The following is a 16,389-nucleotide window of genomic DNA, read 5'->3' on the forward strand; positions in this document are numbered from 1 at the left end:
AAACACTGTGCCACCAGCACTGCTGCCATCAAACAGGGGAGTTGATGAACACACGCATTTCATCGACTGTACTTGGATTTCTTTTTTTTTTTTACACTGTCTTAGAGAGATCTCATTTTGAATTGTGAGTGTGCAACATGTTCTCTCTCTCTCTCTCTCTCTCTCTCTGCACTCAGGACAAGCATGCTGACCTGCGTATCTATGGCTACGTCGATGATGTCATGACCAAGCTGATGAAGCACCTCGGGCTGGAGATTCCGGAGTGGGAGGGGCCTGTGGTGCGGGACAGTTCCGAGGTCGTCCAGGAGACGGTGAAACAGGAAATCAAGTCAGAGCCTCTCTCTGCCAAGACAGAGACCAAACCCCAGCCGGTCACTCCAAAACCAGAGCCTCGCTGTCACCAAAACGGGACTCGCCAGGACAGCGGAGAAAAGACAGTGGAGCAGGAGGAGGCTAGAGGAGACTGTCCCACCACCAGCCCGGAGCTGGTGGACACCAAACAGGACTGCCAGCCAGGGAGGAAGAGAGCCAAGCTGGAGCCTTTAGTAGCGTGAACGAAACAGTCGGGAAAACCACGCGGCCGCAACACCTCATTTTATACGCCAGAGACACACAGGGCTGTCTTTAATACTTGCTTTGTTGGGTTTTTGTTTTTTTAAAACTTACTTTACAGTCTTGTTTTATTTTATATATACGATCACACAGCTGGTTTCCCGGATCCTGGTTGGCACTGTTCTTGGGCTGCCTGGCCGAAGGCAAGGTTTCAGATTGGTTTAATTGGAAACCTTTTAATTGGGTTCCAATCTGGGTCTGGGAAACAGGACTGTAGTGTAGACAGAAAGAGAGTGAAAGGAAGTAAAGGTGAGCACAGGAACTGTTTGTGAACGCTTGCCATGGGAGGTTTGCTGCGTCCCTGCTGTGAGAGGGATCAGGTATCTCGTTTTGAAGCAGTCTTGTCTGGGTGAATGTAATGCTGGGATGATGAAAGGGGTGGATCGCTGCCCATGGGAGTCGCATACATTAGCGGATCACGCGACGGCAGGGAGAGGTGTAAAGATTTCATTACAGATTCACACGTCCTCCTCGCTCGGATCAGCATATCATTTACAGCCAGTCCATCCAGGAGAGAGGCGACCTTGTGAGATCTCTGAGGTTTCAATTTAGAGCTGCCCTTTTATATGCAGACCATTAGTTACTGAGACAGAGTCGTGAATGAGAGGCAGGTGAATGTGTGTGTGCTCACATTGATTATTCAGTTACTCGGATTGAGCGCTCCTCACAGAAATCAAGTGCTGGCAGTCAAGCGAGGGTCATCAGCCACGAACAGTGAAGGAGCAGCAGCTGCTTGAGTTTGTGCTGATTGCTGCTTTTCACTGGGCGACAGCGATCAACACGAACCCAAGCAGCTACTTCACTCGTTCCTCTTGGAATGGGGACTCCGCTCGGGTACCGCCAGTGACCCTCAACTGAGGAGAGCTTGATCTCATCGCTGAATAACCAGTCTGGGCAACAAACCTTTTAGACACGCGTCTGTAACGGAGGATTCATAATTCTGTTTTATATACTGTATATTAAAACAAAAACAAAAAATATTTTTTTCATGTCTGATTTTCAAGGTTGTGTTTTCGGAGCGGGTCAAGTTGACCCTGGCGTCGCGGTATTCGGAGCGGGTCAAGTTGACCCTGGCGTCGCGGTATTCGGAGCGGGTCAAGTTGACCCTGGCGTCGCGGTATTCAGAGCGGGTCAAGTTGACCCTGGCGTCGCGGTATTCGGAGCGGGTCAAGTTGACCCTGGCGTCGCGGTATTCAGAGCGGATGTCCGCATCGCAGCTGGACGTGAGCTCTTTGCAGAAGCAGCAGCTTTGTGTTTCTCGGTGGGGTTCGTAAAGGAGACCTCATGCGCTTCATTAAAAAACATTACGAAAATAGTCGCAATGTTGTCCCTAAGAAGATGCTTACGCAGTGCGAGGTAAGTGGCGATTCTCTGAGAACAGCAGTGCCAGTGCCTGCGGGGGAGTGAGGCTCAGGCTGCCTCCTTCCTGCCCTGCCCCGTGGGAGAGCAGCGGTTCTATCTGGGTCTCCATGGGGGATGCGATTCACATGGAAAGGAATCAGTTTCTGTTTTTTTTCCTAATACTATGATTTCAGGGATTAGCTTGCTTACAGCTTCTCGGCAGCCCAAGCTCTCCGCTAGCATTGCTTTACTGCTGTGTTTTGTTTTTGAAATGCCCCTATTTTGGTTTATGAGGACTGGCTCTCTCACAACTTCTTGGCCATCCTTGATCGCTACTGCAGCCTGTACTGCGCTCTCTTGACATTTCATGCCAGCTACGAAGCTCAGAACAGAGAAAATGGAGCATCTGTATCACTGAGGGGAGGAGAACACGCCAAGAAATGGATCATTTTTAGGCTTCAGTTTTTTATTTTGCATCGAAGCGTCATAAAAGCATCTGAAGGACTGTGTTTGCAGAATAAACATTTCAACGTGACTTTTGCGGTTAACAATTAGAGTAGGTTATCGTAACAAAATGACGAAAGTGGCCCGTCTTCAAAGGAGGGCAGTGGCACTCCATGTGTTGAAACCTGCGAGAGTGCTGCATTTAGAAATACCGAAAAACTCCTGTTGTTTTTCAAGCACCCTGCTCTGGGTAATTGCACAGGTCTTGACATCCAACAGGAGTCTTGAAGTCCCTGCTTGAAAACAGACAGATTAAACTGAACCCAGCATTGCACACCAGCGCCCCCTTCAAAGGCTCTGATCGGTTTGGATCCTGTTCCCTTGTTTTCACGTTTTTCCCCCTCGCTCCTCCTCTGCTGAGAACTTGTGTTTTAGCAAATCGCTCTCTGTGGGCATTGAGCCTTTTGTACAAAGGATTTTATTTCTTCCTGTAACCTTCAAAAAAAGCAGTTTAAAAATAAATAAATAAAACGCACACAAACAGCAGCAGCAGAAAGAGGAGACGCTGACCGAGCTGTCCCTGAATTGGATGTGAGGCGCAGGGTCTGGAGCTGCCGACAGTGATCACAGCTGCGTTTCATCAGGGAAGGAGGGAGGAGAGGAGAGGAGACAACACACAACTTATTTCACTGTGTCAAGAAGTAGCCTTGACATCATCAAAGAGCATGGCTATCTGCCTGAGTGGAAAGGAGGGAAAGAAAGTGAAGGAACAAAAGGGATGGAGAGGAGGCAGTGGAAAAGTGGAGGACAGGAGCTAGAGAAAATAGGGCATGTAAGCAGCCAATTCCCAGCATGCTGCTTCATTTTTTCTCTTCAGAATGATTAAAAGCAGAGAGCGGGAGATTGACTCTCGCGCCCCCGGGGGGGGGGGCAGTTAAACCTGTCCGTTTGAAAGGGGGTCTGTGCTTCCCAGAGGAAAGGTGGGGGTCGAGTTCAGTGCTGGCAGGAAATTGAAACCCTTCTCGGTTATTAGGAGACTAGAGAAAACTTTGGCTCTCTTACATGGAGGTTTGAAGCCCTTTTGAAGTTTGATGGAAACCAGCAGAGTCAATTAAAAGAAACGGATGAGTCAGCTTGTCATTTTATCAAATGAAATGCGCTCCCTGAGGCCCCAATTTTGAAGTGTTTTTTTTTTTCTTCTTTCTTTCTCATGAATATGTAACAGAATAATCATTTCCGCGGAGCTAAGCAAGGCGAGTGCGTAACTCGGTGATTCAGGAGGCATCTTGTGTGTGGAGTGTTGGATTACTGAGTGATTCAGAGGCTGTTAACACCTTCGGTTTGAGTGCGGGGCGGGGGTTTGATCTCTCATGACAGGCCTCCGTCTTGATGGGGTTTTTTTGGGGAGACCCTGTGCTCATGACGAGGGTGAGGGCAGGGCAGTGGGAGACGGTGGGTTTGAGGAGCTCAATCCCATTTGCACAAGTAGAGAGCAGCTCCAGTGTTACTTTACCCTTCCTGAGTAACCTGTGATAGCAAGGCAGAGGCTGGGCGTGTGCTCGTGTTCTGGTTTGGCAATGGGCAAACCTTGGCTTGCACTGCTTCTCTAATCCTATCAAAGGCTTCTGTGTTTTCCCACTTGGCTCTTCCATTATTAATCAATAATAATAATTCTAGTAAAAGCAAACCCTCCCCATCTGTGTGTGTGTGGGGGGGGGGGGTGTAGGACATCTCCATAGCAATGCAGCTGTGAGGGAGGAGACTCTGCTGGAGATCTGGAATTCACTGAGCTACTGAGAACTAACCTGGCTTATCAATTTACACCAAACCCACTGCAGCCTGGCTCTCTAACCACTGAGCTACTGAAACCCACTGCCTTCCACACTGCAGCCCGGCTCTCTAACCACTGAGCTCCTCGAACCCACTGCCTTCCACACTGCAGCCCGGCTCTCTAACCACTGAGCTCCTCGAACCCACTGCCTTCCACACTGCAGCCCGGCTGTCTAACCACTGAGCTCTGTTTCTCTGTTTCTCTGTGTTTGTGTGTGTGTGTCTGTGTCGATGTGCATTCCTGTGTTTCTCTGTGTTTGTGTGTGTCTGTGTCGATGTGCATTCCTGTGTTTCTCTGTGTTTGTGTGTGTGTGTGTGTGTGCATTCCTGTGTTTCTCTGTTTCTCTGTGTTTGTGTGTCTGTGTCGATGTGCATTCCTGTGTTTCTCTGTGTTTGTGTGTGTGTGTGGATGTGCATTGCTGTGTTTCTCTGTTTCTGTGTGTGTGGATGTGCATTCCTGTGTTTCTCTGTGTTTGTGTGTGTGTGCGTGTGTATGTGCGTGGTGCAGGGCATCCTAGAACTAGGCAGCTGAGAGTTTCTCTGTGTTTTGAACTCACCAGTGGAAGAGTTCCTAACATAGAGATTATGTGATTCATGGTTAAAGAAACAGGCTTGTAACTAGGAGGCCCGGGGTTCAAATCCCAGCTCAGCCACTGACTCACTGTGTGTGACCCTGAGCGAGTCACTGAACCTCCTCGACTCTGCAGCCGATGCATAGCCCACACACCCGAGTCTCCTATCTTGCAAAGCGCTTGTGATGGTCCTCCACAATGAAAGGCGCTATATAAAAATAGATTATTATTATGACCCTTTTTTTATAAAATGTTCCCCGCACATGAAAGACAGACATGTTTATAGATATTAGACTTTTATTGAAAAACTTCAGATATTTTACAATCAAGCTCGCATTTTGTTAAAGCAATGAAGCGTAAACAGAATATCGAACAACACAGGATTCTATAGAGCTTGTTCTAGAAAGAAGCGTTCGAGTCCTAGGCGAGGTCTCGCGTGTGATTCGTCTCCGTGATTGATTGTATTCTGATTTTTATTTTGGCAGTTCGGTTGGCACATGGACACGTTGCGTCTTTGTGCGGGTTGATTTTGTCGTAAGTCTGTTCTCTCGGCTCCTCCGTGTGCTCGTTATTATCATGTCATTACCCACCTATTTTCTTTGCGAGTGCATCTTAACAATTAAACGTGTAGCAGCTGAAAGAGAGAGGTAACAGGAGGGGTTTTACAAATAAACAATAAATCATAACTAAAACTTCACACGCGAATCTAAAAATCTCTTTAAATATAATAATAATATAATAATAATAATAATAATAATAATAATAATAATAATAATCATTTGTACAGAGTCACTCCGAGCCCCTTGGGGTCGGACGGTTTTTCAAAACCTATAATCTGGAGCAAAATGATTTTGATACAGGATTTTGCAATCCTATATTAAGTATAGAGATTACTTTTATCTGGAAAGTTTTGCTCAGTTTTGTCAGCAAATGCATCTGCTGGATTACTCTGCTCCAGATTACACACAATTATTTTTTGCTTGTTTTTTTTTTCTTTTTTTTTTCCGGGGGAGCTGTTCTACCCGCCGCACAGAGGCACCGAGGCCACCCTGTCCATCTGTATAATCACCAGCGGCGATTCGGCGACTTTGTTCTTGCGTGTGAAGTGGGAGCGGACCGGGCTGATCCTCCGGAAAGAGGGCGTTACTTTGCGCAGCAGCTCCCCGAGCAGGGCCCTGAACTCGCGGCGAATCAGGCAGTACAGGACGGGGTTGAGGCAGCTGTTGGTGTGAGCCAGGCAGACGGTCAGCGGGAAGACGTACGCCTGCGCGTTATAGAAAGCCTTGCTGAAGGGGACCAGGTCGAACTTGATGAACACCCCCCACAGCGTCAGAGCCTGGTTGGGGAGCCAGCAGAGGAAGAAGGAGAGGACCACGACAGTGACGGACCTGGTGACCTTGGAGCGCCGCTGCTGGTGGCTGCTCTCGCTGCCCGCCCCCCGCACCCTCCTGCTGAGCACGAAGCGGAGCAGCAGGATGTAGCAGAGAGAGATGATCACCAAGGGGATGGCGAAGCCCAGCAGCACTTTCTGCGTCTGGTAGAGCCCCAGCAAAATCTGTGGGTCCCAGCCGGAGTCCGGGAAGCGCACCAGACACAGCTCCTCGTCCGTCACCAGAGCCGTGGTGGAGTAGATGGCGTGCGGGAGGGTGGCGAGCAGGGAGACCAGCCAGATGAGCAGGCTGACCCACTTGGTGGAGCAGGCGCAGAGGTGTGGGCGCATCTTCAGCGAGGACGCGACGGAGCAGTAGCGCGCCACGCTCATGGCGGTGAGGAAGAACACGCTGGCGTACATGTTCATTGTGGTGACGGAGCTGACGAATTAGCACATCACCTTCCCGAACGGCCAGCGAAAGTCCATGGCCGTGTCCACCGCCCAGAAGGGCAGCGTCAGGCAGCTGTCCAAGGTGCTGAAAGAACCTGCCGAATCCCCCGCTCACCCACCCGCAGCCTCCGCACTGTCAGAGCAGCTGGGACTAGACTTAACAAGCCGGGACGGAGCAGGGATGCCGTGATGCAAGCAGACCGTTCAGAATAACGTAAAATGAGAAGGTTACCTCTAAGTATGTCTGACTGATAATTTACAGTGAGCCTGCAAGAACTGAGTAAGTTGTCCATGCCGCCCGACATATCTTTGATTGTATCCAGAGAGATTAGATAGAAGGGGTGCGGGGGCATTATAACTTAGGTATAACGAATAATATTGTGCACATGGCTATGAGGGCTGTAGTTCTCGGAGATACTCTTGATCGATGGCATAATGAATAATGTCCCTGCGCTTCTCTCATTCAAACTCGTTACTGTAGCAACTGGTTCGTTCGTTTCCCGTCCTTTTCTTCCATTCTCAACCCATCCCGTTACCGTGTTGATCGTTCCAGTTTTTATAGAGCGCGTTTCTCATTCATGTATTCTTATTAATCTGGGACACAAACCGGACAAGCACCAGGGCTTTTTTTTAAACTTCATAAAATCCCTTTCACTTTCTCCAAGGACAGGATAGACAGCCCTCCTGCTGCAGTCCGGTCACGTTGCATTGAAAGAACGAAGGAGACAAAGAACGGCAGTAGTTTTTAAATGCATATTTAATGGTTACAATTTACAACAAAATATATTTACCTCCCCCCACCACCCCACGATTTTCTTCTCGACTCCCCACCCAGAAATCTACCCCGTCAGTATGAAATGAGAATTAACACAGCGCTCTAGCAGTTACAGAGCGTGTCTATAGAGACACAGTGGCTATAGCAAAGCCGCTGCTATTCACTTTTAACAGTGAATTTAAAATAAAAAAGCAAAAACACAAGATCGAAAAAACAAAAAACAAATACAAGACAAACACGTTATATTACAATTCTGAAAAGAGTAAATTAGGAAATAAACAGGTTGATAATAATAGGTTTTAGATGTGTAGTGTTGTGTTTTACAGTGTGGTGTGTGTTGTTATGAGTTGTGTAGCACTGTTCTGGGTGTGTGTTATTGTGTTGCGCTGTATTGTATCGTGCTGTATTGTGCAGCGCTGCACTGTGCTGTCACATCTCGTCCGCATGCACAGGCACCACCCCCTGCTTCACTCCTCTCCCGCTCCACCTCAAGGTGGTCACTCTGCGGCCGGTGATGGGGTCAGCGCTGTTTAACCCTTCGGGCTCCAGGGCCTCGGCCTGGCTGGTGTTCAGGGCGGAGTCAACGAGTCGGTACCCTTTCAGCATCTTCTCGAGTGACGACACGGCGCCCGGACCCTCCCCCTGCTCCGGCGCTGAGTAGACGTGGTCGTGAGCCACGGCGTGGAAAACACGAGAGGACTCGAGGCCGTGGAGTGAGCGGGACTGCACTGTAGACACAGAGACAGGGAAACATTGGAACTGCCTGCAGTGTCGTATACTCTCAATACTGCACTGTGCAAATACAGGACACTATCATACAAAACACCACAGCTTCCTAGAGCATAGTACAGTACACTCTGCAGCGTATTCCAGGAATCCAGCTCCTGCCTGCAGGCCAGTCTGATTTGACACAGTGAGAGGCTAGTGAATGAGCCCACTGTCTGTGCTACCTAGCCCCCCAGACTGGAACCCAGATCTCCAGAGGAAGGTAAAAGGCAGCAAGCTCTTGAACTAGCCTGACAGATGAACTCACCTCGCACCGGAATGAAGTCTCCTCCCTCCTGGGCCACCTGGCTGTCGGAGAACGGCCGCAGGCTGGGGAAGAGGATTAGGGAGAAGGAGAGGAGCAGCACCTGGAGGGAGGGAGAGGGAGGGAGGTCCATCTTTATTCGCTGCCAACCGACCAATCAACAGTTCAACCCTCTATCGGACAGGCATGTCAGAAGCATTGCATGGGTGTGTGTGCGTGCGTGCGTGCGTGCGTGCGTGCGTGCGTGCGTGCGTGTGTGTGTGTGCGCGCGTCAGTATGTGGGTGGGGGGGGGGCGGTGCAGGATCTCACCAGGATGCAGGTTCCAGTCTGCGCTGTCTTGTTGGAGCCGTGCATCACCAGGGCCTGCAGCTTCCTGAGCTGCGTTATCAGAGACCTGCACAGACACACAATATTCATCAACAACGTCAGGATGCATTCGTATACAGTTTATACAGTGGCAGGTTATACTGTGTTACACAACAGTGGAATTGACTCCCCCACTTACTTCTATGGGGATTTCAAGTTTTTTTGAAGTGTTATTGATTGTGTGAATAGCAGTATTAATTACTGTTTTAATAGCAATGCTATTAGGTGTGTGAATACCAGTATTTATTACTGTTTTAATAGCAATGCTATTGGGTGTGTGAATACCAGTATTTATTACTGTTTTAATAGCAATGCTATTGGGTGTGTGAATACCAGTATTTATTACTGTTTTAATAGCAATGTATTCCATTACTGTTTTAATAGCAATGCTATTGGGTGTGTGAATACCAGTATTTATTACTGTTTTAATAGCAATGCTATTGGGTGTGTGAATACCAGTATTTATTACTGTTTTAATAGCAATGCTATTGGGTGTGTGAATACCAGTATTTATTACTGTTTTAATAGCAATGCTATTGGGTGTGTGAATACCAGTATTTATTACTGTTTTAATAGCAATGCTATTGGGTGTGTGAATACCAGTATTTATTACTGTTTTAATAGCAATGCTATTAGGTGTGTGAATAGCAGTATTACGGTCAGTGAGGTTCTGACTCACGTGTTGCGCTTCTCCAGCTGGAACACCTTCCTCTGGAGCTCCTCGTTCTGAGCATTGCAGGCAGACATCCTGCAGACACAACATAGCACAGCCATGTATCACTTGAGCCATTGATCACTCTACATAGCTGTGAACCAGCCATCAACCACTCAATACAGCCATCAACCACTCAATACAGCCACCAACCACTCAATACAGTCATCAACCACTCAATACAGCAATCAACCACTCAATACAACCATCAACCAGCCATTGAACAAACATGCAAACCCAACACACACGCACACACTGCAGTGAGCGGGGAGTCAGTCCAGAGCTGAGCCTCCCTCAGGGTCTCGTTCTGCAGCTCGTACCGGCTCTCCAGCCCATCAATGTACTCCTTCTTCTTCTTGCGGCTCTCCTGGGCCGACTGCTTGTTGCGGATCTTCCTGCGGATCTTCTTCAGGATGCGCTCCTCGTACTGCGGGAACAGGGAGGAGGAGTGAGGAGAGGGAGCGGGCTGGGCAGAGTGTGTGTGTGTGAGACAGTGTTACCTTGGTGAGCGGTAGCTGGCTGGGCAGGCTCACTCCCTCCTTGGCCAGCAGTTTCTTCTCATCCTCATTCAGAACCAGCTCCTGAAAGGGCTGCTGGGATTGCTGCTGAGGCTGCTGGGAAGAAACAGATGCTACTCAAGTAACAGGGAGTCAAACCAGACAACCAGACAACCTGGTAATCCCCACGAGGGACAGAGCCTCCCCATTGCCACTGGATTGGATTCTGACATGTAGCGCTACTCTTGAAAATCCTGATGATAAACAAGCAAAAAACCCTGAAGAGGGCTGATCAGGGTAAATGGATGCAATGAAGTGGACCGGGAGCCTGTGCTGGCTGTCTCTGGAGCCCCCCCCCCCCCCCCCGACTCAGGTGCAATTATATCGGTAATCACGTTTCATCCCCAGTGAAATTAAACTGATGTAATTAGATTCTGAGCATGAGGGTTATTATAATGGCAAAGAAACTCATCACAGGTTGATAATCAGAGGGTTTCAATATATCATTATTATTTTTTTTTTTGTCACACTCATTAATAACCTCTAAACAATCAGTCAGAAACTAAGGGTAAAACTTATAAAAAAAAACTTTTAATGTCAAGTAGACAAAAGTTCCGGCTAGTGTCTCCATCAGAGTACTGTGTCTTCCTATAGTCCCCCCCCCCCCCGGCCCTCTCCGATCTTTTCCCTGGACAGTGTCTCATTTCGCAAACCCCCCAACTCACCAGCTCGGAGGTGTTTGACAGCAGCAGGTCCTTCACTGTGAGTGGGAACGTCTCGAAACGCACTCCCAGCCCGGTCTGGGAGAGGAAAGAGGAGTCCCAGCCCTCTGAGGAGAGGAGAGGGTTAATAAACTGAAGAGGAGGAGAGAGGGGTGGGGCATGTGTATAGTGAGCTTGTATAGCAGTGTGCAGAATCTAAAGAGACGTGTTTTCAGTGTCTATAGCAATCTCATTACCGGCACAGTTCTATTCTTTTAGTGTGTATAGCAGTGCAGTGTCTAAAGCAGTGTTTGAGTGTGTAGCAGTGCAGTGTCTATAGCAGTGTTTGAGTGTGTATAGCAGTGCAATGTCTATAGCAGTGTTTGAGTGTGTATAGCAGTGCAATGTCTATAGCAGTGTTTGAGTGGGTATAGCAGTGCAGTGTCTATAGCAGTGTTTGAGTGTGTATAGCAGTGCAATGTCTATAGCAGTGTTTGAGTGGGTATAGCAGTGCAGTGTCTATAGCAGTGTTTGAGTGGGTATAGCAGTGCAGTGTCTATAGCAGTGTTTGAGTGTGTATAGCAGTGCAGTGTCTATAGCAGTGTTTGAGTGGGTATAGCAGTGCAATGTCTATAGCAGTGTTTGAGTGGGTATAGCAGTGCAGTGTCTATAGCAGTGTTTGAGTGTGTATAGCAGTGCAATGTCTATAGCAGTGTTTGAGTGGGTATAGCAGTGCAGTGTCTATAGCAGTGTTTGAGTGTGTATAGCAGTGCAATGTCTATAGCAGTGTTTGAGTGTGTATAGCAGTGCAGTGTCTATAGCAGTGTTTGAGTGTGTATAGCAGTGCAATGTCTATAGCAGTGTTTGAGTGTGTATAGCAGTGCAGTGTCTATAGCAGTGTTTGAGTGGGTATAGCAGTGCAGTGTCTATAGCAGTGTTTGAGTGGGTATAGCAGTGCAATGTCTATAGCAGTGTTTGAGTGGGTATAGCAGTGCAGTGTCTATAGCAGTGTTTGAGTGTGTATAGCAGTGCAATGTCTATAGCAGTGTTTGAGTGGGTATAGCAGTGCAGTGTCTATAGCAGTCCCGTACCCAGGTCGATGGTGATGTCGGGCTCCAGCATGTCCGTGGCCTGGGGGGACTCAGTGCTGGCAGTGCCCAGGCAGGGATGTTCGTTTTGGGTCTGGGCAGGCTGGTAAACGGCTGGGCTGTCAGGGGTCTGGCAGTGTTGCGGACTGTCCAGCTGGTCAGAGTGGGGGTCCTCAGAGATGCCGCTGTCACTGGTGGCTGGCGACCACAAGGGGGAGCTGGACACTGAGTCACCCGCACCCAGCAGAGAGTTGAGGAAATCATCACTGTCAGGATTGACCAGGAGCTGTGGGGACAGGGAGTGAGAGAGGGAGAGAGGGAGGGGAAGAGACAAGGAAAGAGAGAGGAGAAGAGACAGGGAAAGAGAGGGGGAGAGAGGGAAGGAAACAGTAAGAAGGTAGAGAGGAGGGTCAGTGTGAAGAGAAAGAGAGACACATAATAAAGAGGCTCACAGACAGACAGACAGACAGATGCGTGGTCAGGTTTCTGCTATGACTCACATTCTGCTCTGTGATTGGCCAGCTCTGTGCGTTGCCGTGGTGAGCCGCTGTCCCCCCTAAGCCCTCGTTGCGGAGGATCCCGTCCTGCTGGTCGAAGAGGAGGTCAAGCAGCTCCATCCCACCCAGCTCACATCCCCCTGACCCCTGGGGGAGAGGAGGAGGGGAGAGGGGTCATCGGAGACCAGACAGCCCTGCAGCCTTTCATAGCAGGCTCATGCACAGACACTGGGGGTGGCAGGGAAGCACACATCCTTCACTCAACGTTTTCATTTCAAAACCGTTTTTGTTCAGTTATGTTTAAAGATTACAGGGGCGTGGCCTGTGTCCTCATAAGGTAGGTTGTGTCACACACACACTCTCGCAGACGCACGCATACATTCACGCACACAGTCACAATCGCACACGTACATTCACGCACACACACACACACACACACACACTCTCACAGAAGAACACATATATTCACGCACACTCACACACACTCGCAGAAGCACACATACATTCACACACACACACACACACACACTTTGACACACACATGCACAGCACTGTGCCAGCTCCAGATCTATTTCCTTGATCAGGTCAGTCCCAGCCAGAGTCTGTTCCAACAGCACCGACAGGGGTGCCATCTAGTGTGCAAACAACGCAATAACAGGACGATCCCTTGTAAACGTTCCCCACAGCAAAAGCTCAGCACAGTGTAATACAGCACAATGTAATACAGCACAGTGAAAGCATGGTAAAGCATGGGTAAGCATTGCAAAATGACAGTGCTGAGTTACTGCAGTAAACTTTTCTAAGGGATCAGTTGCTAATATTATTAGATGTCAGATAATGGATTTCAAAGCCCTGGTCAGCACTCCTCTATGGGGAGTGGGCAGTGATAGAAACTGGTTCCAGTTTTTCATTCCCACAGCTGTGAGAGAGTCTCTATCCTGCGCAGAAGCAATGGACTGTGAGCACAAACAAGGGCTGATTAGCAACGGCACAAACAGGGTCATTACTGAGCGATGCCTGATTACTGGGCTGTAAACGAGGGAGAGGTCAAGGACAATGAGTCAGGGGTGAGAGAGGAGGAGGAGGAGGAGGAGGAGGTCAAACCCAGCACCCACTTCAGGAATATGTGCACGGGCACCATGCTGGTCCAATGGCTACACGATGCAGTGACCAGAGTTTCCCCTGGTTTGCCGTGATTGTCAACATGCTTATTGTAGATCTCTCAGCTTTACAATGCTTACCCATCTCCTCTCTCCCTCTTCCATCCTCTCTTACTCCCCTCCTCGCATCTCCCCTCTTCATCCTCTCTTTTACTCCCCTCCTCGCATCTCCCCCTCTTCATCCTCCTCTCTTACTCCCCTCCTCGCATCTCCCCTCTTCATCTTCCTCTCTTACTCCCCTCCTCGCATCTCCCCTCTTCATCCTGCTCTCTTACTCCCCTCCTCGCATCTCCCCTCTTCATCCTGCTCTCTTACTCCCCTCCTCGCATCTCCCCTCTTCATCCTCCTCTTACTCCTCTTCTCCTCTCATCTCCCCTCTTCATCCTCCTCTCTTACTCCCCTCCTCGCATCTCCCCTCTTCATCCTCCTCTCTTACTCCCCTCCTCTCATCTCCCCTCTTCATCCTCCTCTCTTACTCCCCTCCTCGCATCTCCCCTCTTCATCCTCCTCTCTTACTCCCCTCCTCGCATCTCCCCTCTTCATCCTCGTCTCTCCTTCCCTCTACCCTCTTCCTGCCCCTCTACTAAAACTGCCACCAAGAAAAAGTATCATATTTTTTCCAATATTGTGGGTTTTTTTGTTGGTGAAACCCAAAATCTAAAACAGTTCTGTGGGATCCCCTTTTTAGCGAGGGATGCATTGTTTTGCGTTGAAAGACGGATTGTTCTTGGAGTGAGGTTGGTTTGGTATCAAGATTTAGATTTTGAACCTTTTTTTAATGAGCATTAGACACACAAACACAGGGACCCCCCCCCCCCCCCCCACACACACACACACAGATACACTCACATATAGCGACACACACACAATAACACACACACTGAATCTCAGCTTGCTCACTGTTAGTTTCTCTGCTAGCTCACTCCTGCACTTTGCTCCCTGCCAGTGCACGCATTGCCCTGCTGCTCTGAACAGCAAACACTTGCAAAAGAGGTTCTTATTCAACCAAAAACAAACATTAAAAGAAAAAAAAAAGAAGAAACCCTCTCTCTAAGAAGCTGCCCCTTACCTTCCCCGCTAGTAGCAGTGTCATGGTTTGAAGCTCAGGTGAACGCTGCAGATTCAAGTCAGTGTTATGTGTTTTTGCCTCCTTGATTGACTCCTTCCACTTCAGCTCTGGATCCCCTCTCTCTGCTCACAGGCACACTTTTGAGGTTCAAGATTAAACTCCAACAGGGCAAAAGTGATCTCATCGATTGCAACACCAGGCGTTCCTCCCATTGGCTGAAGCATCAGGAATCCTTTGACTGGCCAATGGGGTTCTCAGAGGGGATTGCTGTTGTGGTTCGCAAACCCCCCCTCCCCCCCGAGGAGAGGGTCCAAAGTTCTCCCCTTCTAATCACTGCGTGACCTCTGACACACTTCTGATAAACACAAAGTGTCTTTATCTCCAAGTCCTTTGCACAATATAGTGTTATGTATATTTAAATATATATATATATATACAGTATATATATATACATATACACACATGTTGCATCAGTACCAGGCTGTCTTGCAAAAGTGCTCCTGTCCATCGCTCTGTCTAAATCATGCAGTTTCACCCCCACATGCTGATTACTGTTTGCTGAATGCTGAGCAGATCTGTGGAGACTGGGGATGGACTGTCTGTCTGTATTGTCACTGTCGTGCCCCTGTCTGTCTGTTTGTATTGTCACTGTCGTTCCCCTGTCTGTCTGTCTGTATTGTCACTGTCGTGCCCCTGTCTGTCTGTCTGTATCGTCACTGTCGTGCCCCTGTTTGTCTGTCTGTCTGTATTGTCACTGTCGTGCCCCTGTCTGTCTGTCTGTCTGTATTACCACTGTAGTGCCCCTGTCTGTCTGTCTGTCTGTATGTGTCACTGTCGTGCCCCTGTTTGTCTGTCTGTCTGTATTGTCACTGCCGTGCCCATGTTTGTCTGTCTGTCTGTCTGTCTGTCTGTATTGTCACTGTCATGCCCCTGTCTGTCTGTCTGTCTGTATTACCACTGTAGTGCCCCTGTCTGTCTGTCTGTCTGTCTGTCTGTATTGTCACTGTCGTGCCCCTGTCTGTCTGTCTGTCTGTATTACCACTGTAGTGCCCCTGTCTGTCTGTCTGTATTGTCACTGTCGTGCCCCTGTTTGTCTGTCTGTCTGTATTGTCACTGCCGTGCCCATGTTTGTCTGTCTGTCTGTCTGTCTGTCTGTATTGTCACTGACGTGCCCCTGTCTGTCTGTCTGTATTACCACTGTAGTGCTCCTGTCTGTCTGTCTGTCTGTACTGCCATTATGGTGCCGCTTGGTCCTCGGTTGGTGCCAGCTTTAGGGCTGCACATTGTTTAATTGCTGTTTATCTGATGAGATGGAGATGGGTTTGGCTCAAAGGTTGAGGTTCACTGGGGCGCAGTCAGTGCTGGCAGGGTGGTGTGGGTATGAGTGCAGTCAGGACTGCTGTGTGTGGTACAGCAGGGCTGGGATCCAGGGAGCAGGCTGGGGCATGGGGAATGCCGTGTGTGTGTGTGTGTGTGAATAGAGCACGGGCTGCTAAACACATCCGAGGCGAGACGAGTCAGAGGTCTGATCATCTCTGCAGAGGCCCAGGCCTGCCCTGATTGGCTGGGTCAGGTACTGTGGGGCGGTGCAGTTTTACATATCAATAATGACAGGAACTGTGGGGTAGATGCAAGGATCTACCCCACCCCTTATTATTATTATTATTGTTATTATTATTATTTATTTCTTAGCAGACACCCTTATCCATGGCAACTTACAATGGTTACAAGATATCACAGTACAAAGTATCACATTATAAAAGATCACGTTACCGAATATCACAATAGATAAGAGCAGATATGAAAGTACAATAAGATCAATTCAAGTAAGAGCAAAGAGAATACAGCAAATTAGGAATGAGAGCCAGTTTG

The 16,389-nt window shown here is 48.8% G+C and overlaps 3 protein-coding genes and 1 pseudogene across 4 annotated transcripts in view; 1 reads left to right on the top strand and 3 right to left on the bottom strand.

Moving 5' to 3' along the window:
* LOC121301280 (RNA polymerase II elongation factor ELL-like) overlaps window positions 1–16,389 on the bottom strand; it is a 794,007-nt gene that overhangs the window by 12,158 nt on the left and 765,460 nt on the right. The gene's annotated exons all lie outside the window — the stretch shown is intronic.
* On the top strand, window positions 54–1,577 carry LOC121301307 (NAD-dependent protein deacetylase sirtuin-6-like). The gene has a single exon (XM_041230578.1). The coding sequence runs from the start codon at window positions 138–140 to the stop codon at window positions 552–554; it is 417 nt and encodes a 138-aa protein (XP_041086512.1). The 5' UTR covers window positions 54–137; the 3' UTR covers window positions 555–1,577.
* On the bottom strand, window positions 5,143–6,732 carry LOC121301308 (annotated as a pseudogene).
* LOC121301289 (cyclic AMP-responsive element-binding protein 3-like protein 3-B) lies at window positions 7,279–14,663 on the bottom strand. Of its 2 annotated transcripts, none has more exons than XM_041230542.1 (10): window positions 14,518–14,663; window positions 12,292–12,435; window positions 11,795–12,077; window positions 10,728–10,831; window positions 10,006–10,116; window positions 9,826–9,932; window positions 9,473–9,541; window positions 8,737–8,821; window positions 8,430–8,529; window positions 7,279–8,124 (listed from the first exon to the last, which is right to left on the bottom strand). In XM_041230542.1, exons 1-10 carry the CDS (start codon window positions 14,539–14,541, stop codon window positions 7,826–7,828), a joined length of 1,326 nt encoding a protein of 441 aa, XP_041086476.1. In that variant the 5' UTR covers window positions 14,542–14,663; the 3' UTR covers window positions 7,279–7,825. The 2 variants fall into 2 exon arrangements, with proteins under 2 accessions (XP_041086476.1, XP_041086475.1); XM_041230541.1 differs by having other exon boundaries at window positions 10,006–10,119.

This window comes from Polyodon spathula, chromosome 27, assembly GCF_017654505.1.
Source record: "Polyodon spathula isolate WHYD16114869_AA chromosome 27, ASM1765450v1, whole genome shotgun sequence".
NCBI classification, from domain to species: Eukaryota; Metazoa; Chordata; class Actinopteri; order Acipenseriformes; family Polyodontidae; genus Polyodon; species Polyodon spathula.

What these genes read in the sequence shown, in the direction of transcription:
- LOC121301289 (XM_041230541.1), bottom strand. Translation starts at nt 14,541, where the DNA reads ATGACACTGCTACTAGCGGGGAAG. An exon ending in CACTGCTACTAGCGGGGAAG is followed by an intron (nt 12,436 to 14,517) that starts GTAAGGGGCAGC and finishes CCTCTCCCCCAG; the next exon opens with GGGTCAGGGGGATGTGAGCT. An exon ending in ATTGATGGGCTGGAGAGCCG is followed by an intron (nt 9,542 to 9,825) that starts GTACGAGCTGCA and finishes TTGTGTCTGCAG; the next exon opens with GATGTCTGCCTGCAATGCTC.
- LOC121301307 (XM_041230578.1), top strand. Translation starts at nt 138, where the DNA reads ATGTTCTCTCTCTCTCTCTCTCTCTCTCTCTGCACTCAGGACAAGCAT.